A 27,298-nucleotide genomic window follows, 5' to 3' on the forward strand; every position below is an offset into this window, starting at 1 on the left:
AATGCCTCTGTATTCAGAAGCATTCCTGTTTTTATTGGTTTGGAGAGTAGGCAGATGAAATAATTTGCTACATGAATAGGGTAAAGGAAGGATAAACAAACACAGTCATGTCATGGATGTCATAATAAAGTACCTTACGATGGTTAGCTTCAACAAAAGAAATTAATTTTCTCACAATTCTGGAGGTTGGGGAATTCAAGTCTAAAGTATTGGTGAGTTGTTTCTTCTTAGTCTGCCACATTGACTTAAAGGAGGGGTCTTCATTTGTCCTTCCTCTGTGCTTGTCTGTATCCAAATATACTTCTCTATATACAAATATTAGTCATATTCTACGGTACTGAGGCTTAGGACTTCAACATATGAATTGTTGGGTACACAATTCAGCCCATTACAGATATATAAACTATAGTGTTTAACTAATAATAATCTAAACTCTAAAATGTTAGGTTTACCTACAGTTAAACTAAAACATTGTCATTCTCTGGAGGAAATCATTCATCTTAGACATTGTTATCCATTTTTGTTTATATTTTGTAAATTTTTGAATATTACTTTTTGATGCAACTTAATGAATGCATTTAAAATATTTTAAAGCAAATCTCAGACATAATAGTATTTCATCTAGATATATATTGGTTTTAATCACTGAAAGATAGGGACTTTTAAAAATTTCACATAACTGCTGGGGATGGTAGCTCATGCTTGTAATCCCAGCTCAGGAGGCTAAGATAGGAGGATTGTGAGTTCAGAGCCAGCATCAGCAATGGCAAAGTGCTAAGCAACTCAGTGAGATCATGTGTCTAAATAAAATACAAAATAGGGCTGGAGACATGGCTCAGTGGTTGAGTGCCCTTGAGTTCAATCCCTGGAAATAGGTGTTCCTTGGGGCCTTTTGACTCTGCGAGATCCTACTTCTCCTAATCAGCATAGAATGAGATAAAGATTTTGAAAGCACTTTGGCAGACACTCTACAGCCAGACTCGGATTCTGGACAGAGGAAACACTTGACTGCTTCCTTGCTTGTCTTTGAGAAAATGCTTGCTTGTCTTCCTTGCTTGTCTCCCCACAAAAAATTCATGTATCCATATTACTGTTCTTTCATTGAATAAAATTAATAATAATTACTTAATATCTTCTGTATCATAGGGATGTTAAAATTCCCTCCCCCAATTTTTTAAAATTAGTTTAAAAATAATTGATTGTTTTGAATATGGAGTAAACAAATTTCACATATTACATTTGGTTGATATATCTCAGGTTTTGTGCTTTGTATTTTTTCTTTTGCAAATTTCTTTTATCCCACATTTTATGCCATGTCACAGGTTTGTTGAAGAAACTGGGTTATCTTTCCTTTTGAGTTCTAGATTATGGATCTGGCTGATTTTTATCCTTATAGCTTTTTTAAATATGTTTTTCTGTCCCCCCATATTTCCTACCACCTGATAATGATATCTGGGCCTGACTATAAACAAATATATATATGTGTGTGTGTATGTGTGTGTGCGTGTGTGTACATATGTATACATAAATAATAATACAAATAATAATATATAAATATATGTATATATATTTATACACATATACTGGGGATTGAACCCATGTTCTTGCACATGCTAAGTAAGTGCACTACTGCTGAACTACATTCCTAGCCCTATCCCATGGCTTTTTAAAAGCCATGTTTTTTTCTTTTAGGTTACTGGTTGTACATTTGCAAAAGAAAGTTAAATGAAAAGATAGTGTGGAGTTATAAGTCAATTCTGTTCCATCAAGCTGCTGGGGAAGAGCTACATTATTCGATTACAAAATTGCTGAGAAAGCTATTGGCAAGGGTTAGGCTTTAGTTTTCAGGGATCGTTTTGCTGTTTTAATGTGGACTTTGGTATCATATGATTTTTTAAAAATGGTTTTAGTTGTACACAGACACAATACCTTTATTTTATTTATTCATTTTTATGTAGTGCCGAGGATTGAACTCAGTTTCTCACACATACTAGGCAAGCACTCTACCACTGAGCTACAATCCCAGCCCCTCATATGATTTTTTAAAGAGCTAATAGAACTCCTTACTCCTTTTGGAGTGCTTGTTGGTTGACTTTCAATTTGTGATTCTTACTTTTAGTTGGCCTTAGATACCTTTGAGAATCTAATGAAATTTATGGGCCCTTTCCAGGAACTTGCAGACTCCCTGTCATTCATCAGTGACCAGTGATAGGAGTAACAAGGAAATAAAAGAGAAACCATCCTTGGCTGGTGGGGCCTGATGGCCACACAGGAAATGCCTCTGTGGCTGGCTGTGGAGGAATTAATGTAGTCATCCAATGGTTTCCACAGAAGATTGGTTCCAGGACCCTCTGTGGAACCAAAATTGGCAGATCCCCATATCCCTTATTTAAAATGGTGTGCTATTTGTATATAACTCATACATTTTCTTCTATATACTTTCGTCACCTCAAATTGTTTATAATACCCAACACAGTGTAAAAATTATGTGAATGGTTGTTATACTTTATTGTTTAGGGAATAATTCAAGGGAAAAATAAGTCTATACATGTTAAGTACAGATGCAAATTTTTCTTTGAATATTTTTGATCCACAGTTGGTTGACTCTATAGATGTGGAACTTGCATATACAGAGGGCTGACTGCAAGAAAAATGTAAATGTGCCTTCTTTTAACTGCTTTATATGCTTGATAGCCTGATCATTGATGTTTAAAGTACTGTAAAATAACCCTTTTGATAATATTTTTGTAGGGCCATCTTGGTATTAAATCTTAAAATGTGAAAAATTTTGGAGAACAATTGGTCCTCAGTTTCAATCTCACCACCTCCAGATTACTGTTTCTGATGGCCTGGCTGTCCAGTGACTCTGACTTAGACTATCTTGACGTAGGTAAAAATGTGGTTTTATGTGGAAGGGAGTGAGATCCAGTCCCTAATGGTTTACTGTGTTGATAACGCAGATTCCAAGAAGTTTTGTTGTTATACTTCATGGTGTCAGTGCAATAGTAGGTATCATTAAAAATATAACTCTCATGTTATGACTTCTTTAATTGCAATAAAGGTAATCCGCTGGTAGTTTACAACTCTTTTTCCCTGGAATGTCATCGTTAGTGTAGACAGGTAAAAACTCTATTATAGTTTTCAAGGTACTAAATGTGCTAGATGCTATATATGCTGATGAAATAGCAGGGAAATGGGTCTAAGTGTTTAGTAGAATTATTATTTTAGAGGCTCTTTTCATGCCCCATATGCTTGGAACCTGTGAATATGTTACTCACCTGGCAAAAAAGACTTTGCATATGGGATTAATGTGATATACCTTGAGGTACGGAAATGCTTTGGTGTGAATATCTCTCAGAGTCCACATGTTGGGAACGTGGTCCTCAATGCAACAGGATTGAGAGGTGGGAACTTTAAGAGGTGATCAGGTCATGAGGGCAGATGAGTGCCTTATGGTGGAAGTCAGTCAGAACTCCCTGGTGGGAGTTCCCGATCAAAGCATAAGCGTGTCTTCCTTTCCTGCTCAGGGACCCCTTGACTTTGTACTTCCCAGCCTCCAGAACTGTAAGAAATACATCTCAATTCTTTGTAAATTACTCAATCTCAGGTGTTCTGGTAAGGTAGCATGATATCGACTAAAACAGGAGATTATCCTGAATTATGTATGGAGGCCCAGTGTAATCACATGAATCATTAAGAGTACAGTCTTTCCTGGCTCTCCTTAGATGGAGAAATATTGTCAAAAGAGCCACAGTCTTCAGTGCTGCTGGCTTTGAAGAAGCAGGAAGGCGGCCTTGAGTCCAGAACTGTGGGTTGCCTCCAAGAGAGAGAAAAGGCAAGAAACTGATTCTCCCAATCTCCAAAAAAGAATAAAGGCCTCCTGGCCCCTTGATTTTAGCCCAGTGAGTCTCATTCCAAATTTCTGACCTTCAGAACTGTGTAATAATAAGTGTGTGCTGTTTTGAATTATTAAGTTCATGCAAATTTGTTACAGCAACAATAGAAAACTATAGGAGGCTAAATCATCAAGATGAGTGAGATACGCTGATGAAAGTTAAAAAATGTGACTCTGGTAATAATTGCCTTCATTCTTAGGTCGTGGTTGAGCTAGGAAAATTTGAAAGGAAGACGTTTAAAAATTCCAATTTGCAAGATGGACGTAAAAAATTGGAGGAAGAGCCTGAACATCTCAATCCATTCCTTCAGAAAGACGCACTGTCCTTGATTAGGAAGAGAAAACTGGAAATTGACAGCTACCCCATCATGCTCTGGTGGTCCCCACTGACTGGGGAAACTGGACGGCTGGGCCAGTGTGGAGCAGATGCCTGTTTCTTCACCATCAACCGGACTTACTGGCACCATCCCATGACCAAAGCTTTCCTCTTCTATGGTAAGTGGGCCTTCTGTCTTTCTTCCTTTGCCTGCTGCTGCCTCACTCCAAAACTGAGTTGCTGCATGTTTCCTGTGGAAGAGGGGGTGGGAGCTCCCCTTGAAGACACTTGGGCACACCTGGTTTCCTCTCTGGAAGGCCTGAGCATTTAGCAAATATAAACATCAAGGAAATCTGAGCAGCAAAGAAGTGTTTGTCCAGACTAGTTGGTATTTATGGAGGAGAAGAGAGATTTTGTTTTCTCACCTTTTCACAGTTAAGTTTTGTGCTTATTACATTTGTTATCAGGGGATTGGGTATTGCATAAACACTGACATGAATTCAAAATGTCACTTGTGATGAAAGCCAGGTTTTGATTACAGTGACAGATTTTTAATTGTACTTAAGCCAGGAATCATGTTCTTCCTTTATATGACGTCAGATTAATCAGAAATAAAAATAAAAAGATTGTCACCTTTCAAGAGTTCTTGAGGCTGATTATTTGTCATGCTGGGATTGAAGGGCAACCAAACCCCAGTAGATGTAGTTTGCAGGATACCAGCAGAGATGGGAATATAGAGTTTCTTGGTGATGAGAGGTGGGGCTAGGGAGACCAATTGGCCAAATGCATGTGAAGCTAATTGCTTCAGTTACGAAGTCAATGAAAGGAAATCTGTTTTAGAGTGGGTATGAATGTATGTATATATGTGTGTGTCTGTTGCTGGCTCTGGAAAGGTAGAACTGTTATTCTCAGTGTTCTGCCTAACAACAGCTTAAATAAAACAGAAAATGAGTTCATTAGAAACTAGGTTGTAGGTATGCCCCACTAGTTGGTCAGGGCTACAGAGCAGTGTTCTGTTATAGGTAAGCATTCAGGGAAATTCCAGATACTTAAAAATCCAGAGAAATTTCAAGTACAGCCTAAGTATCTCTTATCTGAAGTGTTTCAGATTTTGTATTTTCTTGGATTTTGTAATATTTGTATGTACATAATTATTATTTTGGAGATGAAACCCAGATCTAAACACAAAATTTATTTATGTTTGAGATATATCTCAGACACATAGCTTGGAAGTAATTTTATCCACCCTTTTTTTTTTGGCAATTCTGGGTATAGAACCCAAGGGCATTCTACCACTGATCTATACTTCTCGTTCTTTTTAGTTATTTTGATTTTTTTATTAATTCATTACAGTTATATATAATATTAATGTTATTTCTGGCATAATTATACAAACATGGAATTTAATTTGTTCAAGTCAGTCCCTAGTACTTCACCTTTCCTTCTCTTCCTCCCTCTGCCTGCTCTCTCTCTAGGATTCTACTGATCTTTCTTCTATTTATTTAACTGGTCTTTCTTTTTCACATCCCTTTTCCTTCTCCCTCAATCCCACTGATCTACTTCTGATCTCTCTTCTATTTTCATGAAACCTCTTACCTCCCCTTTTTCCAGCTTCCACATATGAGAAAAACAATTGACCCTTGACTTTCTGTGTCTAGCTTATTTTTTTCACTTTTTGAAAATTTGTTCTTTTCAGATATACATGACAGTAGAATGTATTTTGACATATTATACATACATGGAGTGCAATGTATTCTAATTAGGATCCCATTCTTGTGGTTTTACATGATGTGGAGTTACACTGGTCATTTATTCATATAGGAACATAGGAAAGTTATGTCCAAGTCATTCTACTGTCTCTCCTATTCCCATTCCCCTCCCTTTCCTTCATTCCCCTTTGCCTAATGCAGTGAACTTCTATTTTTTTCTCCCTACCTCCCTTATTTTTTGTTAGTATCCACAATACAGAGAGAACATTCAGCCTTTGGGTTTGGGGGATTGGCTTATTTCACTTAGCACAATATATATATATATATATATATCACATTTTGTTTATCCACTCTTCTGTTGACAGGCATCTAGGCTGGTTTCATAACTTGGCTAATGTGAATTGTGCTATTATAAACATTGATGTGGCTGTATCACTGTAGTATGCTGATTTTATATCTTTATGATATATAGCAAGAAGTAGGATAGCTGGGTCATATGGTAGTTCCATTCCTAGTTTTTTTGAAGAATTCCCAGACTGGTTTCTAGAGTGGTTGTACTAATTTGCAGTCCCACCAACAATATATAAGTATAGCTTTTCTCCCACATCCTCACCAGCATGTGTTATTATTTGTATTCTTGATAATTGCCATTCTGATTGGAGTGAAATGAAATCTCAATATACTTTTTTGTTTTGATGGTACCAAAAAATTGATTGAACCTAGGGCCTTGCGTATTTGAGGCGAGCACTCTACCAACTGTGCTATATTCCCAGCCCTTCAGTGAACTTTTGATTTGCATTTCCCTGATTACTAGAGATATTGAACATTTTTCATATATTTGATGGCCATTTGTATTTTTTCTTTTGGAGAAGTATATGTTTAGTTCTTTTGCCCATTTAATAATTGCTGTTTTTTTTTGTTTGTTTTTAGTTTAAGCTTTTGTAGTTTTTAAACATGCTGGATATTATACCCATCTGAGGAGTCAGTGGCAAAGATCTGCTCCCATTCTGTTTGCTCTATGCATTGCTGTGCAGAAGCTTTTTAATTTTATCCCATCCCACTATTGTTTCTAAGTTTTATTTCTGGGCACTTAAGAAGACTTGTTAAGAAGTCAGTGTCTGTGCCAGTAGTTGGAGTGTTGGGACTACGCTTTCATCAATGTTGCAGAGTTTTTTAGACTAAGTCCCAGGTCTTTGATCCACTTTGAATTGAGTTTTGTGCAGGATGAGAAATAGAGGTCAAGTTTCATTCTTCTTCTTCAGTTTCCCCAGCACCACTGGTTCTTCTCTTCTCTAATGTATGTTTTTAGTACCTTTGCTAAGTGTCAGATACCTGTATCTATATGGATTTGTCTTTGTATCTTCTTTTCTATTCTCTTGGCCTTCATGTCTGTTTTAGTGCTAATACCATGCTGTTTTTGTTACTGCAGCTCTGAAGTATAATTTGAAGTCCAGTGTTGTGATGCCTCCAGCATTTCTCTTCTTGCCAAGGACTGCTTTGGCTATTCTGGGCCTTTTATTCTTCTAAATGAATTGTAGGACTGTTTTTGCTAGTTCTGTGGAGAATGTCATTGGTATTTTGATGAGGTTGTATTGAATCTCTATATTGCTTTTGGTAGTATGATCATTTTGATGATATTAATTCTACCTATACAAGAACATAGGAGGTTTTCTATCTTCCAAGGTCTTCAATTTCTTTCTTCAGCATTCTATAGTTTTCATTGTAGAGGGCTTTCTTTACAACCGTGGTTAAATTTGTGTGTGTGTGTGTGTGTGTGTGTGTGTGTATTGTTTTGGTGGTACCAAAAAATTGATTGAACCTAGGGCTTTGTGCATTTTAGGCGACCACTCTACCAACTGTACTATATATATAAATTTTTTTTGAGGTTATCGAGAGTGGGATAGTCACCATTTTAGTCATAAGTTACAAATGTTCCTAACTTGGTACCATTGTTTATCCACTTTCTGTATCCTAAAGTGTCCTTTTATATTTGTCCTATTAGACTAATCTAGTGAATATACTTTGTTTAGAAAATCAGGTGAAAAATACAATTTTTGATGTTAAAGATTATTCTTTTGAGGCAAAGATATTGCCCAGATGTACTGCATAGCCAGTCATTATATGTACCAAAAGAGAAATGTCAACAAATCTTTTGGGGTTTCAGAGGTGGGAGGGAGCACATGATTAGAGGGATTAAGAAATGCATTCTAAGGTCTCTTTCATAAACTAGGAGAGGGGTTGAGGGTGTATCTCTGTGATAGAGCATGTGCTTAGCATGCATGAGGGCCTGGGTTTAATCCCCAGCACCAAAATAATAAAAAAAAATGATCTATTCTCTCTCTCTCTCTCTCTCTCTCTCTCTCTCACACACACACACACACACACACACCTCCATACATATATGGAGAAATTTGAAATTACCCTGAGAGATAATGGAATTGGGCCATGTTAGGATTGGAAGACATTTTATTATGAAGAACAGCATAAATGGGGCATGGAGGAAGGAGTGAAGAGTAGGATCTGAGGTATAACAAGGAGGTTGGCTTCAGCATAGTTCTATATAAGGAAAAGATAAGGATTGAAGGATATATTGAAACCAGAGCATGGAGAAACTTGAGCATTAGCTTATGATTTTGCTTCCAATTAGAGGATAATGTTGGGGAGGAGTGAAAGTTGAACAACATTTTAGAAATCTTTGAACCATTCTTGACTTAAGATGAAGTCTGTCTTCTCTAAACACCCATATGGTGTGTATGTCATTGAATTGAACATCTATATGCCATGCACAATTCCAATCGTGGAATAGGGAATCAGGAATGGGGATGATAAACAAAGTAACTGTGGCATTTGGTTTTGTACTGTATGGGCCTTCTCTTCCCTAAATAGATGGTGGAGCAACATCGATTTATACTTATACCTCCTCCCACCCTAATTTCAAGCACAGTGCTTTGTGTGAAATAGGGTCTCAGAAAATATTCATAGATACTTACAGCCATGAAGGAATCTAACCTTTTCTCTGTAAAGAAAAGAAGACTGCAGCTCTGAGAGGCTAGGGAATGTGCCAAGATTGCATAGCAGTTGGCAGTAGAGGAACCAACCCAGTTTTCTGTTTGAGGACTCCAAACTTTTGATAAGTAGGTCACTTAAACTGCAGTGGGACTCTGATGCAGCAGGATTGAAAAGGAAAAGGCAGAAAGAATGATTATGGTATTAAAAGCTGACCTAATTAAGAGAAAAGGAAACTCGAAGGATTATGTGATCGCAAAGCTTCTGTCAACCAGAACATCTTTTGTTTGTCACCTTTGTAATCTAGTTTATCTTTCTTCTTCCTTAAGATGATTTATTTACTTAATATAAATATAAATCTGGTGGCAATAAAGAACTTAATTGGTAAGATATATCAAGTATTGGGTCTTCTTTGAGACATTTGAGAAATGCAAGGATTTAGCTGCTTGACAATTGCTTGAAAGAAAAATTAAGTGGTCGCAAGTGAATAAATTAGTTTTTTGGGGGGTGGGGCTGGGAATGGGGATATTGGATATAGAAATCAGAGCCTCGTGCATATAAAGCATGTAATCTGTCTACCACTGAGCTGCACCCTCAACCAGAAAGGGCTCGTAGTATTGGGGAAGACTTCTTGAAGGACATGAGTTGTGAGGAAGGATTTATAAAAGAGGTTGTGGATGTAAGTGGGGAGAGTGGATTCAGTCATGAAATGTCACCAGCAAGTCAACAGAGATCAGCATTAGAGTGACAGATGATAAGGACGTGTAAGTGAACAAGGTGTTTTGGTTGTAAAGTTCCCCTGAATGGTAGTGTCATTATCAATACTATATATGCATTTCCAGTTTTTGGAGAGTTATAAGATTCATTTAGAACAAAAAATAGCAAATGTAGTAGGAGGCTTTCTTTGTTTCAGAGGATTCTTTGGGATTTCTCAGTGTCTTGGAGTAATAATGTATAATTAAAGAGAGGGAGGTAGGAGGAGAGCCCAGCTGTTCATATAGGGCCTCTCAAGGGTCAGTCCTCTGGCAGAATCCTCATCCCTCTGTGTCTAGTTAGTTTTTTTCAGTTCACCAAGAGTCTATCAGACCTTAATGAACTGAATGGTGTTGATTTTTTTTAATATTTATTTTTTAGTTGTAGTTGGACACAATACCTGTACTTTATTTATTTATTTTTATGTGGTGCTGAGGATCAAACCCAGGGCCTCACACATGCTAGGTGAGCACTCTACCACTGAGCTACAACCTCAGCCCCTGAATGGTGTTGATTTAAATAGGAGATTCATGTTTATAAGAAAAGCTGAAAAAAATCAATTAAAAAAAAAAGCTGATTTATTGGTCACAGGATTCCTGATATTCATTGTTCCAGGTATTTACTCCCAATGATCAAGTTAGCTTGAAAATGGAATTCGAATCATTAGGTTGCTTAGCGATCTTGGAATTACAGTCAACAAAGATCATCTATAACATGAGAAAGCCTGCTTAGCTTCCTCTGTCCCTCAGAGTAGTAGGAACCCTCCTCACTGTCATTAATCAGTACGTACTCTGTGCTAGGCATAAAGAAACACTCTCCATGTATTCTCTTATTTAAAATGTCCATAACACAATATGTTATCCTAGGTATGATTACCATTTTAGAGAGAGGTAAGTGCTTTACAGAGAATGTCAGTGACTTGCATAAGGTCATATGGATGGTAAATGCCTAAACATGTATCCAAATCTGAGCATCTGATTCTATAACTCTTGCTCTAGCTATTCATATGTTACCACACCATTACAGCCCAGCCCCTAAGCATGTGTATCAGAACCAGTGTTGTGGAACTTGTGTCCCCTAAAAGCTCATGTGTTGAAGTCTTTGTCCCTATCCAGTGGTATTATTGGGAGGTAATGGAACCTTTAGAAGGTGGAGTATAGTGGAATTAAGTTAGGTCATTGAAGGGATATCCTTGAAGGGGATATTGGAACTCCAGCCCCTGTTTGCCTCCTGATCAACAAGTGGTGATCAGTTTTACTCCACTACATGTTCCTGCTGTGATGTTCTGTCTTGCCGCAGGTCCAAAATGGTGGGCCCAAGTGACTTAGACTGAAACCTCTGAAATAAATAAGCCAAACCAAATCTTTCCTCCCTCTAGATTGCTTTATCTCAGGTATTTTATCATAGCTGCAGAGACCTCGCACAACCTGTCTCCTTTGTAAGTGGATTCTGTTGCTATTTATGTCTCTCTCATCTAGGTTTTATGCAAGCGTTGACTCTTTAGTTTACTCATTTCCCTTTTAGACATTTTATTTGTTTTTTTTCATGGCCGGTATTATTAGCAAACATGATGCGTGCAATAAGATCAACCCACATTCTTTTTTTTTTTTTATTGGTTGTTCAAAACATTAAGAAGCTCTTGACATATCATATTTCATACATTAGATTCAAGTGCAACCCGCATTCTTTGTGTTTTCAATTTTGTCCCTTTAAAACCTTATTAAGGAAGTTAATTCATCGCTCTAGAATTAATTTTCAACTCTAGCTGATCTCCTGCTTTTGTTTTCCCTCTTAGGAATGACAATATTATGATCACTTTAAATTGCAAGCACAGTTTCAAATTTAGTAAATGTAATATTCAGTCCCATGTAGAATCCAAGCTTCAAGCATGCTTCATTGTATCTTCTTGCATTTCCCAGCTCAGATCCCTGTCATACTGGAAGCCTGCTGTGGAGTTTTTGCTCTCTGTTCACTCCTTGATGCTCTTCTTTCTCCCTCAGCAGCTGCTTGGTGGAGCCAGCCAGAGTTGCAGTGAGGAGAGGTGGGGAGAATGGGGCATTTCTTACCTGGATAGGTAGCTTCATGTCCTCTAAATCTACCAGGTGGTTAAAGCTGATATCCACAGAAGGGCCTGGCAGATGATAAGAGTGCACTTTTCCCATTCTGGATCATTTTCCTAGTACTTGGAGTTTCTTTGTTGGACTTCTAGCTTTTATAGTTTTCCTTTCCAGAAAGCTGCATTTCTGCTCTGGGTAGTCACATGGGAAACCCTCCCTGCTATTGGCATCCTGCAGAACACACTCAGCTTTTCTTCTCTGGAGGTCTCCTTGCCTCTCCCAGAACTTATTAGGAGGACCAAGACCCCCGACATGTACCTGTGAGATGTGCTCACCTACCTGTCACCCCCACCAGCTTTGGTGGCTCAGCAGCTCTCCTCCACTCTCCTGGGAAGATGGGTCAAGGGAGCTGGACCTCAGCCTGCAGTATTCCTGAGCTGCCTCAGACATGTAGGCACTCTACTCAGCACAGTTCTCTAGGTAGCCCCTTTGAAACCAGAGATTCAGGGCAGAGCAATAGCACTTTCCATGGAAACTCCCTGGTCTCCCTGCAGACTCTTTTCTCCCACCCTTTCTACATTCTTGACGTCATTGAGGAATCTGAGAACCATGGAATAGGTTCTCCTTTATCCTTTCTATAAATTCTGTGGGTGGACGCAAGTTGGAGTTTCTGTCTCATATTGGCCTTGGAACCTTGATATTTGTCTTCTTGGTTCATACTGACATCCAATTTTCTGTGTCTCTGTTAAGAGTTATCACTTGCCAGGCCACTCCTATGGTGGAGTTGCATGAAAAATAAGCAGATACAGTACCATAATTCTATTACTGTTGATACAGTACCAACTGTGGTAGATTCCTTATGCTGACTTCCCTTGTGGGTGTCTCCAAAGACGTATCTAAGAACCATTCTCGAGGTCAGAGATTTCTGCTGATCTCATCCATTGCATACACTCATTTGTCTCTCCAGAGGTTAATTTTATCTCAGGCTCTGTGCATTATTAAATGCAGATAGTAGATAATTGTCAATAACATGCTAGATTTATTGTGTCTTATTTGGGAGATGGTAAAGAAATGGGTTTAATTGGAATGTTGGTCAGTAACCAAGCTGAACATGGAAAAGAAGGTCATAAGTGAGTGATAGATTTAATTTATTTGTTATAATCAAACCTTTTCTGTTAAACAGATGTTCCATTAAAATTTTGTTGTTGTTGTTGTTGTAGATGGACACAGTAACTTTATTTTATTTATTTTTATGTGGTGCTGAGGATTGAACCCAATGCCTCACACATGCTAGGCAAGCGCTCTACCACTGAGCTACAGCCCCAGCCCATAGACATTCCACTTTAACTTACAAAAATGATTGCGTATTGTTTTATTTAACATGATTATCTCTACTGGGTCTTGAGATGTTGTATAAACTAATGCTCTCATGAAGCTCTGTTTAGATGTCTCCAGTGACTTCCCATCTCATTAAAATTCCAGGTCTTCCCTGTGGCTTGTGAAACTCTGCTTATTGTCCCCCCTCCCCATCCCATTCTTCGAGTTTCCTCCTAGGTCTTCCTTCTTTGCTCACCCCTGTGTCCACTGCTCTGCTGTGTCTCTCAAACTGTCATTGTCTTCCTGCACCTGGGATGTGCTTCCTAGCTTGCTCCTTTACACTAGCCACTTTCCTCACCATTTTTCTAGAATAGTACTCTATTTCTTCAGTACTCTCTGATGGCAGAAATGCTTGCCTTGCTTTATTTTTTGTTTCTTTCACCTCCTGAAGTTCTCTTACTCATTTGCTGACTAGTTTGAACAAAGCCTTGGGTCCATTGTAGTAGCTCTATTGCTGAGAACAGTGCCTGGCATGGAGCAGGCTTCAGACAACATTAGTCAATGAGTGAGTGGATAAATGACCCTGGCCTGATCCTCACAGACAGTTGAGGAGGAAATGGGAACATTTCAAATTTTATCTTTGTTGGGTTTTGAGATGTTCCATTTCTTATCTGTGTTGTGCCTGGCATTCATCACACAGGAATTCATCAGACCCTATGATGAAAACCCTGCTTTATTTAAATTATATTTTGCTACATTTATTCACATATGAAGTTGAGTGTATGTTTGAGAATAAGGCTTATTTCCAGCAAACAGATGAATCTGCCCCCATTTTCCAGTTGCTAGAAGCAATCATTTTCAGTTCTAGTTATTTTCTAAGTAACAAGCTTATGTTGTCATTTTTTGGTAATCTTATGATTTTCTGTTTTAGTCATTGTCTGTCAGCCTCCCAAGAAGAAAGATGAGGATTTTAGTTTGTTGATTATTTAGGACTTACATTATTATAATTCAATAATTGCATTTTTATGACTCAATAATATTATAACACAATATTATAACTCATAAGGCATTACCCCTCTGCCTTATATCAATAGAATGTTCTTTCAAACATTCACACCTCAGCTAGGTAAGGAAGGTTATCATTATATTATTATTACTATCTTATGTAAGTATTTTGGGAGGTATTCTCTTGGTCTGGTCACATTCTCCAGTGAGAAATCTTTGAATTTTAAACATGGAGAGTAATATGGAGATGCCATCCATATTAGCTGAGTGAGGAAAGACAACTGAACTTCTCAATACCTCATCTGTAAACTATCACTTAATTCTTTTTTCAGCACTTCCTCCCGAACCTGCAGCCCAAGACCTTTTCTTTTGCTGCTTACAGGGCAGGTTGGAGAAGTCAGTGTAGCTTGCGTGCACAGAATATAGTTGTCTGTTAAGTTAGCATTTACAAATCCTTTGCACTGAGTCTCATCGTCACCTCTACTTTTGGACACAGCTAATGTTTCCAGATTGTTGAATGCTAGTTGGGGGTGTTTGGGTAGACTAGGTTGTTTGTTGGCCTTCCCCACTGTGTGTTTTAGATTTATCCTTCTCGAATCTGGCAAGACAGTAAATCTTATCACTGTGCTTTTCATAGAGGTCATGTGTAGTTAGTTACCCTCTTTTGTCTCTCTGGGCTTGTATCTTTTTTTTTTTTTTTTTTTTTTTTAAAGCATAAAAACCCTCTGTAATTAACTGAACTTGGTTGGTGCATGCCTGTAATCCCAGCTACTCTGCAGGCTGAGGCCAGAGCATAGCAAGTTCCAGGCTAGCCTAGGCAACTTGGTGAGACCCTGTCTCAAAATAAGAAATAAAAAGGACTGGGAATATAGTTCAGTGATAGAGCATTTGCATAGCATTTGAGAAGCCCTGGATTCAATCCCTAGTATTGCAAGAACAAAACAAAATGAAAAAAATATCTATCATTTAATGAACAGTCAATCTGACCTCTTTAGCACCAAACCTGTTTATTCATGATTAATCTGACAAAATAAAGACCCAAGAAGATCTGAATAGACTTGCTGAAGTCTTAGAAGAGGAAAAAGAAAATATACTTTGTCTGCCTTGGGATCTGGATCCATACCATGGATGCCACATACTTACTTGGCATTGTGCCACAGCAGTTCAGGTTGGCCGTTGTGGGACTGGTATTGCAGCCCATATTCTATCAGCTGGATATGATCATCATTTTTACTAGGTGAAAATGTGTCATCTAAGAATCCAAGAGCAATTCTAAGAGGGAAAGGCTGACATGGGAACTGAGGCTTATAATCTTTTTTTTTCTTTTTTTTTTAAAGAGAGAGAGAGAGAGAATTTTAATATTTATTTTTTAGTTTTCGGCAGACACAACATCTTTTGTTTGTATGTGGTGCTGAGGATCGAACCTGGGCCGCACGCATGCCAGGCGAGTGCGCTACCGCTTGAGCCACATCCCAGCCCTGAGGCTTATAATCTTAATGCCCAACATGAACCAGGTGCAAACACAGTACTCATTCAGGTATTAAGATGGGAAAGTAAAGAAATCCAAACAGTGGCCCATACTTTGGTTCTTGGAATAGTTGTGTTGAGTTTTGTTGCTTGTTCATGTAACATAAAGCATGAATAATTCCTTGAACTTGTGCCGAATTAATTTCTGTCTCTAGAAAGTTTCTGTAGGTGATACTAGAATGGTAGAGAACTGAACCCAAATCCTCTGTTATTTCAATTTCTAAATCTCAAGAGTTTATCAGAGTTCTCATTTCACTGTAAATGAGTGGTTCCCAAACCTAGCTCACCTAGGGGTGTAGTTTTAAAACAAAGAAACAGTTGGGTACAGTGGTGCACATCTGTAATCTCAGGCATTCAGGAGGCTGAGGCAGGAGGATTGTGAGTTAAAGACTACCCTCAGTAATTTAATGAGACCTTGTCTCAATATTAAAATAATAAAAAGGACTGGTAATGTAGCTCAGTGGTAAAATGCCCCTGGGTTCAATCCCAGGTGTTAGCTGCCACATAGGAGCTGAGCGCCCCCTAGCTTTGAATGATGGAAATGTGGAGACTGGCTTCCCCAACTCAGAGGCAGGTGGATCCCCATTTCTGCTCAGCAGAGGAGCACAGCTTTGGGAGTGGGCATTACCCAGGGGGAGTGGCTGCCCCTTGTAACATTACCCCTCTGCCTTATATGGATAGAATGTTCTTTTGAACAGCCTCCCCCAATAAATCCAAGCTTGAGATATGCTCCCTCTCTTTCTTACCTGCTTTGTCTCCTTTGTGGGAGGTGGGTCAGAGGGGCCGTCATAGAACCCAAAGAAAAGGTATTTTTCTGTCTTTGTGTGATTATTTCATGCTAGCCCAGTTCTCCTAGAGTGACCGTGACTGGTTTAGTCATGTGTCGGGACACCCAGGTAACAAACAAAAACAAAGAAGCAACTTAATTTCCTGGGTCCCATTCCAAACTTACTCCTTCAGAATCTCTGCTTTTGAAGTTTAATACTGTCAGAAATATGTCAGTTTGTCCATGTGAGAGATTGATTTCTCTCTCTTTTTTTCTTTTGGTGCCAGAGCTGGAACTAGGACCTCATATATGCTAAACATGTGCTATATCATTGAGTTACACTGTTAAAATAAATTTTCCAAAAGAAAATGTAATAGTAACATGCTGGTTTAACTTAGTAGTAAACAGTATTTATACTTTTTAATAATGAAAACCCTGGATACAGATTTAATAAAAAATGAATAAAGTGAAGGACAAATGTGTGGGGCACAGAGTTATATGGGACAGTTAAAACCTACATCTTCCATAACAGCAAGAAAATAAGTATTGCCTAAAACTGAGAGACTAAGAAATAGCATGTTATTCAGATATTTTTGAAGAATAAGTACAGGAGAAACACTGAAAAAATTAGAGCATCATCTGGCTTGTGGAATGTTTTATGTGTGATCTGATAAAACTATGTATGGTATTTCACTTAAAAAGCTCTGTGTGGGTCTGGGGTTGAAGCTCAGTGGAGAGTGCTTGCTTAGCACGTGGGAGGCACTGGGTTCAATCCTTAACACCACATAAAAAAGAATAAAATAAAGTCATGATGTCCATCTCCAACTACAAAAAAAAAAATAAAAAAAAAAATCCATGTGACTTCATTTGAAATAAAGAAAAACTTAATTAACAAAGACATTTTGTCTTAAGAGGTAGGTAAGCACAAAATATCAAAAATTGTTAATAAACTGTGTGACTTCTAGGCTCTTTTGCTTTATAAGATATCTTTATGGAAAAGTATTGATTACTTAAAGAAGTTATTATTTCTTATAGCCAATATACTCATTTATTTCCATGAAAATATTATCTATTAATATAACTTTATTTCCAGTCTTTCCGGTTAAAAAAATAAATCAACAGAGGTTTGCTCCATTTAGTTTGATGTAAGGGCAAAGGCCTTACTGAGCCTTATAATATTTAGTTTTAAGGGTTGTTCAGTAAGAGTAGGCCTTCTCTTGGCCTTTTCCCTGACTTAGCATCTCCCTTCTTGTTTAAACCCTATCTGTTCTGGCATGTGGAAATAAAAGGATGAAAGAAAGAGCAAAAGTGGCTGGAGGTCTGACTGCATTTCTCAGGTTGACATTAAACATTGGAAAGGAAGCAGAGAAGTGATGAGTTCTCATTCAGGCACTTCCCTTCCATCTGGCGGCAGGAGGTAGTAGACAGATTTCAGGACTGCGGTTTCAGCAGTTTGGGCCAATGGAAATGCTGGCACTGATCCAGTTCCAGGCAGATTCTCTGATACCCAGAAATCCTCCGAGACAATCTGGCAGCTCCATTCTTCAGGCCAGATGACATATCTCATAGACATACAGAATGTAGCTATGCAGCTTTAGTCAATGTGTTTCTCTTTGCTCCTGAAAATTAGAACAAAACAAATTAGACCAAAGAGTAAGGATGGCAGGACTTTGTTCCCATAATTTTTTACATTCGTAGTTGATTCACTTATCTAGACTGTTCTATGGCACAGATTTGGGTTGCTTGGCCTTTGCAAGATGGGGATGCTTAGGAGAGTCAACTGCTATTGGGTGAGATCAGCCAGTGTCTGTTTCTCACCTGGCCTACTTTATATACTTGTTGCATTTGCTGAAACTCCCCTCAAATGTTAAAAACTCTGTTTATTAGTGAAAAAATCATTCCTCTGTTGAAAGTCAACTGCAGTGCTAATAATAGATGTAAGCACAAAGATCTAGTGTCTTAATTAACAGTGGTTATTAGACAGAAGATAGTGCAATGTTCTGATCTTTAATCCATTAAAACAGCTAACTTGATGGTTTGGATCCCGGTGAATTAGTCTACATAATTTTATTTATTTGAGGAAGTAGTATGCTATAATTGTCATGATTTGGGAGAATTTGAGAGTATGTCAGGGTGTATCTGTGGTTCACGTTGAGGTCTCTTCTTTATTTCTTTACACACCTGGTATCTAAGAGACATTTATTGTACGTCTATCCTTGTGGAGGCACTGGGGTTATAAAACTAAACAGGCTCTGCCTTATGGAGTTTATGAAGTTCATAAATAGGATGTGACCAGATAGACACAGGCATTTTGACTTTAGGCTGAGCTGCCAGGGAAACCTCTCTGAGGACTAACCCTTGAGGCTTAGAGTAGAAAGCTAAGAAGTATAGTGTAGATTGAAGGAACTTAGGGAGGGCCTATGGACTGAGATTTAAATGGCAGGCAGGGGTTACTCAGGTAATCATGGATCATCAAGGGCTTTATCACATGGAGAAGTAAGTTTAACACACGTGTGTGTGTGTGTGTGTGTGTGTGTGTGTGTGTGTAACACACACACGTTTTGGTTCTTTTTTTGTGTGTGTGTGTGTGGTATTGGGGTTGAACCCAGGGCATTATGATGCCCAGCAAGTGCTCCACTACTGAACTATCCCTCCAGCCCTAAGAAGTTTGATATAAGCTAAGAGTTATGGGAAAATATCAGAAGGTTTTAAGCAGGGGTGGTATGATCTGATTATTATTTTGTTTGGTTCTGATTTATGTTTTTAACACTCCCTCTGGCTTTTCTGGAGAATGGATTGGAATGTAAAAGTGTAAAATAAGTGGAAGTGATGGTGCCTCGGACGAGGGTGGGAGGCAGTGAAGAAAGAAAGAGATGGGTAGATTTGAGATGTGTCCGAAGACAGGATGGGTGTCTTGCTTATGGCTTAACAGTATCTCTGTGTATATGTGGGGCCAAAGAGAGAAATTAACTCAGCTTCTTCGTTTAACTCATGGCTCTCAGACACTTTGTTTGACTTCATCTTATCAACTTACCGCAACTATGATGCATAAGAAATATAAATTGAGTTATTCATTTCCTTCGTGACAGGTGAAAAAAATCAGTAAATTATTGATCATTAAATATTTTGCTTTCACAGGCATATAAATATTTAATCCTTAATGTTATTGAGATCTTCATATTTTACTTTCTTGAGTATGGGTACTTTAATTTTACATCCAAATCATCGGTAACTACATATTTTAGTTGTATGTGAGGACCAGTGATTAAAATCTAAATGTGCAGCTGATTTTACTACCCCTAGATTTTAGCATCTAAAAATGTAAATACAAATTCTTTAGACTTCTTCATTTACTGATTGGCATTTTAACCAGTAGCTCTAGGAGAAAAGCATACAGAATCATTTATGCATGTTTTTAAAATTGTTACTTTAATTGTACGAATCTATGTTTTTTCCCCTAGTAGGAGTCTTCTTTTTTTTGGAGTGGGGGTACTGAGAATTAAACTCAGAGGCACTTAACCACTGAGACACATCCACAGCTCTATTTTTTTATTTTATTTAGAGACAGGGTCTGTCTCACTGAATTGCTTAGTACTTCACTTTTGCTGAGGCTGGCTTTGAACTTGCAGTTCTCCCCCTCAGCCTCCCTAACCACTGGGATTAAAGGCATGGGTCACTGTAGTGTGCCCAGCTGTAGGAGTCTTTTTTTTTTTTTTTTTTTTTTTAAATATTTTTTAGTTGTCAATGGACCTTTACTTTATTTATTTACTTGCAGTGCTGAGAATCGAACCCAGTGCCTCACATATACTAGGCAAATGCTCTACCACTGAGCCACAACCCCAGCCCCAAGTAGGAGTCTTTTGAAAGTGCATAATGTTTGTTTCACTTGCAACTGAATCTCTTGCTTTTGTGACTAATTCTTTAGCTCACTCTTTGTCTTAGACCGGGTTCTCTAGAGCTATAACTTATTGGGGAGACAGTTCCAGGGAGCAAGAGTGAGAGAAAAGGGAGGTGGTGGTTGGAAGGAAGAAAAGGAAGTACAAGATGGTACATTTCACCATAAGACAACTCTGTGAGAGGTCTCTGGAGAAGCCATGTGAAACATGTGTCTTGGAACTGGGAAGAAGGAAGAACTTATTTTCCTGACTTTCATTGGTCTGAGTTTCTCCAAGGTACTTTGAGTCATGTTATTTGGTCCCTGGGTAGACTCTGAGTAAGCCGGATATAATGACACCCCTGCACACTAGCCAGCAAGCTAGCCCACGGGTGAGTATGCTGGCTGGTCTTGGCACCTGCCCTGCAACAGTGGCGGAGAAGTCCCCCAGAGAAGGCGAGACCCTGTCAGGTTATGTGTGAGTCCCTCAGAGAGCCAGGAGCAGCTCTGCAGTGGACCTGGGTGATCTTGCAGGATGATTGCCACCATGGAAAGTGGAGATGGATGTCACTGAGTCTTTCTCTAAAGGGGGTCAGAACCTCCTCTCTTGGGCCTAGGATAATGTGCTGATGCCAGATGGCTTCTTCAGTGACGCCCATCAGAAAACCAGGGCCTGGTGTTACCCCGAAGGGCTCTTGACAGTTTCTATAGAAGTGTATGAGTGATGAGGGGAAGGAAAAAAGAGGTAATTAAATAGTATTTTTTGTTTGTTTTGGTAGTGGGTATTGAACCCAGGGGTACTTTACAACTGAGCTACATTGGTGTTGCTCAGGCTGGCCTCGAACTTGTGATCCTTTTACCTCAGCCTCCTGAGTAGCTGGGATTATAGGAATGCACCACTGTGCATGGCTGAATACCCTTTTTGTTTATTTGGTCTGGTTTGGTTTTAAAGTATCTATAGAGCTGAATTAAACACTAGGCCATAATTGGCAGGGTCATTAAAGAAGAATTGGAAGTGGTCTTCTCCACTGGCCTTTCCATCTTTACTTGCCCCAATGCTGCCACATGTGTTTTTTTTCCCTCTTCCGTGATTATCCTAGATTGTTCTGGAATGATGGGTGTGGCCAAGGTGCATTGGTCAGGGTGGAGAGAAAAAATAACTAGGAAGAGCAAATACAAGAGGATGAATAAGATCAGATTCAGGAGACTCCTATAAATAAAATAAAGTGCTTAATGACCTGCTGCAGACAACTATGGAAAGAATGTTCAATTAATGATTTTAAATGCATCAATATGCTGTAAGGAAAATTGAAAGCAGTGTCAATTTCTTTTGAAGGAATTAAAGATCTTGGCTATCCTATTTATTATCGTAAAGATCCTTTTATAGTTTTAAAAATACAAATGGAATTAGCCAAAATAATTTAACATTTATGATAGCTAAACATTATTATTTGGGCAATTTTATAATGAGTGGTACTTTTTAATGTATTCTAATAGTATACTTTTTAGTATTTTGTCCTTTTGAAAAAAACAATATATTCAGCATTTTTGGATAAGCAGGAACTGTGGTGTGGAAAGAGCATTGATCTGAGAATCAGATCATCTAGGTTTGAAGGCCAACTCTTGACACTAGTCGTGACCAGTCTAGACTAGCAATTCCCAAATCCAAATGCATATCTGAACTACCTGGAAAATGAAAATGACATCATTTTTGTTTTCCATTCCATACCATATCAGCCTTCTCAGTAATGAGGTTCAGTAATCTGTATTTTCTTTTTTTTTGGTACTGGGGATTGAACCCAGGAAAGGCTTTACCTCTGGGCTATCTCTCCAGTCCTTTTTATATTGTATTTTGAGGTGGGGTCTCCATGCATTCTTGAGGCTGGCCTCAAACTTGTGTTTTGCCTGCCTCAGCCTCCTGAGTCACTGGCATTACAGGTCTGCCTCACTGCAACTGGTAAGAACCTGTATCCTTTGTCAAGCTTCCTTGGCCATTGTGGCCAGTCTGTGGTGAGGCACTGGAAACAGTTCCTAGGTGATCTCTAAGGTGGCTTCTATTGCCAATGTTTTATGATTTAATATAAAATGTCCAAGTTTCATTATGGGAACTTGCAGATGTATCTTTGGTTTTATCTCCTGTTGTTACTCTCACATGCTTATTATTTATTTGGTGCTATGATAACAAAATATCCCATTATAGCATTATATTTTCTGAAAAATGAAATTTGCTTGAAGACATTTGCCTTGTGACAAAGTTTCCAAGATTGATTTGTGTTGAAAACAGAAAAATGTTTCTCGAAATGTGAGTTTTGATAATTCCTTCAAAGGAATTATACAATGAGGGTATTCTTCTAGCCACATGGGAAGAATTTAGTCTTTGAGGAACACTTCATTGTTAGACCTGTACTAAACATGTTAGCTTTTCATCACTGTGACAACGTACCTGAGGTAAGTAACTTATAAGAGGGAACGGCTTATTTTGGCCCATGGTTTGAGAGGTTTCAGTGCGTGGTTGCTTGGCCCTATAGTTTTGGCCCTGTAGTGACACAGTACATTATGGCAGGAGTATGTGGTAGAGGAAACAGCTCTCCCTATGTCAGAGAGACAGGGAGGGGCTGGGATCCCAATATTATCTTAAAGGGTGTGTCCCCAATGACCAAAGTTCTTTCCACCGGGTGCTTCCATCACTCCCAATAGCTGCACAGGCTGGAGACTAAACTTTCAACACATGGTGCTTTTGGGGACATTTATTGAAACCATAACACAGAATCTGGTGATTTCTGAAATGTTAGAACCAGTGGCCTCTGCTTAGAGGCTGATCTAAAGTATGGATCCAGGAGGGATGAGGTAGAAATCTTCTAGCATCTCTACCTGGAAGAACACAGACCCAGAATACAGTCTCCAATGAGAATTTGCATGTTGCCATAAAACCACAAAACTATTGAGGCTTTGTGGGGATAGGGGACATTTGACTTAGCTTTCTTCTATAGTGCTCAAGTTACTAGTTTCCTTTAAAACAATCTTTATAAATTCCCATATGACCAAGCACTATAAAGCTCCAATTTCCAAAACTCAAGTCTTTGACAAATGATTGGCTTCAGCCATCTGTATTCCTTTTATTCTCAAGGCACCTAAACGCTAGTTTTTATTTTCATATATGACATTCAGCAGTTTGCAAGCTGCCTAGTTAAATTGTCCCTCAGTTTGAAGTGAAGTCAAATGATCACACTTTAATTTCCCAAGTTGCCTACTTTTAGCCTATAAATTCAGTTTTTCAAACACTCCTTGTTTGGAAGTGTTTGGAAAATATGTGGAGAGGGGTTGAAGGCATAAAGATGAAGTGAGCATCTTTCTTTTTCATGGCAATCAAGTTACTTCTGCTTCTGTTCATCCTAGACCTCTGGTCCTCTGGGCCGGTGCTCTGTCTGCAAAGCTAGCATTGATGTTTGGCACCAATACACCATTATGAGCATACAAGTAATTGGTTTTCTCAGTGACCATCAGGTGGTTGGTAAAGGTGGTAGTGGTATAGCGGGTAGTAAATTTTACTACATGGCAGGTTTAAATATGAACCATATTGAACTTTTTTTTTTTGGTCTGTTTTTTGTTAAGATCAAACTTTTAATCAATGGAAGTGTAACTGATGTGATTCTGCAATCTGTATACGGGGTAAAAATGGGAGTTCATAACCCACTTGAATCAAAGTGTGAAATATGATATATCAAGAACTATGTAATGTTTTGAACAACCAACAATAAACAAAAAGATCAAACTTTTCTCCTTATTGCTTATACCCATATCTCCTCTGCCTTATTTACAGACCAGCATTTTTGCGGGTGTCTGCCCTTTCTTCTCTTCTCCCCTTTTTCCTCCTTAGTCTCCTCAATTGCTTCAGGCCTTTTTGTCAGGAATTATAGAAAGTATACATCTTGTTTGTGAACCTCATTATGCTTTATTTTATGTCACATTATTCTTGGGAAGCAAGAGGCTGATAGTTGTTTCACATTAGCCAAATTGCTATTAAACACTCAGACAGACCAAAAGAGCTTCTTTCATGATGAATGAAGGCCAGTCTAATTTTGGCAGGGAGAGGGGTAAGTGAAGCACATCATAACTAGTCTTTATACTCCAAAACTGCTTGAGAAATTCAGCGGTTTAAGGGAACTATGTGTGGTCTGAGTCGGAAGCACTAGGCTGAATTCATCTCACCACTCGTTAAATCTGTAATATTGGCACCACTACTTAATCTCATCACGTATCTTTATTTGTAAAGTAAAGATAGTAAAGCAATTCTTTATGTTTTTGTGACGTGTAAAGATAATTCCTAGAAAATACTCATTATAGCACATGAGGCATGGTAGGGGCTTAATAGATTGTGCCAGAGACTTACCATCATGCTTATGTTCAGATGAACGGCCATATAAAGTTAAAAAGCAGTGATAATGGGAGTCTATAATATATTTAAAAAGCAAACTCATTGAGTTTTTTTTGGGGGGTGGGGGGAGGGGACCAGAGATTGAACCCAGTGACACTTAACTACCAAGCCACATCTCCAGCCCTTTTTTGCATTTTATTTAGAGACAGGGTCTCACTGAATTGCTAAGAGCCTTGCTTTTGCTGAGGCTGGATTTGAACTTGTGATTCTCCTTTCTCAGCATAGCAGACTTAGTATTAGGGTGACTGTGCACTTGCTGGCCCATGACAACTGGGCTTTCATCCACAGTACCTGCATCCAGTTGGTGCTCCGAGTCACTCTTCAAAGGGTCACATGTGTACCATAAGTGATATGGTTGGTTATCCCAGAGAGATATATTCCTAATGGGCATTGAGGGGGCTGAGTTATCAATGGAGTTTCCTCTGGGTCCTGGCAGGATCTCCTGCCAGATCACAAGTGACTATGTGCTGACTACAGTTGCAAAAGCATATGTCCACTTGAGGTCAGGAAACTAGAGGCAGAAAAAAACACCACTTGCTACCCATGGTCCCAACTTCCATCCCTCTCTTAACAACTTCAACGAATCTGAATTCCTTTTAAAGGAGGGAACCCAGGTCATTAGTTTGCATTGAATATATAAAGGTCACATTAACAAACAGATCTGTAGGTAGATGTTTTTCTTAAAAAAAAAAAAAAAGCAACAAGAAACAGCCTCCTATTCATCTTCCTGTTGCCTCCTATCATTCCTCCTTTATAAAAAAATTCCTCAGGAAGCATACCATAGCCATTTCTATCTTCCCATCTTCTCCTTTACTCCTCAACTCTGCCTGGCTCTGGCCCCTTCCCTCCGCTGAAATAGCTCTTGCTAAATTATCAGACATCTCTGTTGCCAAGTCCATCACATGGTTAAATAAGATGAAGGCATTTCCCAGTACATGTCCTGTTAGACTTCTCAGTGATATTTGACATTGATAACTAAGTCCTCCCTCCTAAAATGCTTTTTCTTTGCTTCTCCCACCTAACATTTCTGTCCCCCCCCCCCACTTCTTTTTTTTTCCTTCTGCCTTTGCAAGGCTGAATTTCTCTAGCTGGCCATTGAATGTTGGAATTTTTCATGACTCAACCCAAAGCACTTTGTTTCTTACTTAGATTTTCTGGGCTGGTAGTTCATAGTCCCATCAACCTATATGCTCACTCTTTATAAAAATTTGCAGTTAAAAAATACATAACATCGTGTTTGTAATATAAAGGGAAATAAGTTATATTTAATAAGTATTTTAATATGTATATGCTTGGGCATGTAGAAAGCATCACCAACAAGCCAAATAGTTTGTACCTCTGTGTAGGGATCATCAAGGGTGAATGTAGGCATTTTTACATGGAGTCCGCACTGTAGAAGGACAGAGGAATGTTGTACTGACACTCATTTACCATGAGCACAGATGTGGTTTTTCTGAACTGGTGAGTAGCTCTAAATAATAAATAAGAGTTCACTTTTTCTTTAATTTACATGGTTCTCACATTCCTGGAAAATTCAATGTAAATTGAAACTAGGCAAGAAATATAAGCCTTGGTGTTTATGTGTAAGATGAGTTAGAATTCAGGCTCAGATAATTAGAAACAGGTTTTTAAACCTTCATGACATGTGGAACATGGGCTGTTTCTTCTCTGACTTGTGTTGTGATTTGCAAGATGACTGGCATCCCTAGTCCCCTCAGACTGAATGGCAGTAGCAATCCTAAATCATAGTAAGACATCTGCCCTATCTCTTCCACCCTGAAAATTTTCCAGAAGCCTCCTAGATGTCTTGTTCCCTAAAAAGCCCCCAGGGATCTGCTGTGGTTTGACTGTCTCCCCCAAAGTCCATTGTTGGAAATGTAGTCCCCCATGCAACAGTCTTGGGAGGTGGGGCCTAATGAGAGGCGTTTAGGTTGTGAAGGCTCTGCCCTTGTGAATGGATTAAAGTCCTTATCTAACAAGGATGGGTTAGTTATTTTGGGAGTGAGTTTGGCCCTTTCTTGCTCCATCGTCATGCATGCTGTCTCTCCTCATGTGATGCCCTCCACCATGTAACAACCTAGCAAGAAAGTGGTTACCAGAGGTGGCCCCTCCATCTTGGACGTCCTGGCCTCCAGAACATGAGCCAAACAAATTTCTTTATAAATTACCCGGTGTGTGGTATTCTGGTTCAGCAGGACAAAATGGACTCACTCCTCCTATTCAGTGAGGAGACTACTGCCCTAAGAGGCCTCCTCCATGACCCAGTTGCCTACATGCAGATAACAAATGTACTTACACCTTCATTCTGGCTCTCTTCAGTGCTCCACATGTGAATATCCTATTGTGTACTCAATTTCCACTTTAAGAATCACTCCAGTCTCAGATCATGGATATGGTGTCCATCTGTTTATGCACATCAGAAAACCAAGAATCATCCTCAGATAATCATCCTTTATCTTAGCTTGTATGGGTATCTTATCCGTCAAAAGACTGTTTTAATTCTATAGTGTTTCCTAAAAATGGAAAATAAGTTTTTACATGTTTTTCCCAATCTCTTCTTTCAAGCTGTGCCGTGACATCTCAAACCTAAATTGCCATAGCCTCTTGCTTGGACTCCCGTGGCAACCTCCAGCTCAAC

At 38.8% G+C, this 27,298-nt stretch overlaps 1 protein-coding gene across 1 annotated transcript in view; it reads left to right on the top strand.

Annotated features, from left to right (window-relative positions):
• Positions 1-27,298, top strand: part of Pofut3 (protein O-fucosyltransferase 3) — an 82,106-nt gene that overhangs the window by 1,704 nt on the left and 53,104 nt on the right. The window contains exon 2 of the mRNA XM_076852505.1: positions 4,096-4,390. Within this exon, the coding sequence (XP_076708620.1) occupies positions 4,096-4,390 (295 nt within the window). The remainder of the gene's footprint in view (positions 1-4,095; positions 4,391-27,298) is intronic.

This window comes from Callospermophilus lateralis, chromosome 4 (assembly GCF_048772815.1).
Source record: "Callospermophilus lateralis isolate mCalLat2 chromosome 4, mCalLat2.hap1, whole genome shotgun sequence".
NCBI lineage: Eukaryota > Metazoa > Chordata > Mammalia > Rodentia > Sciuridae > Callospermophilus > Callospermophilus lateralis.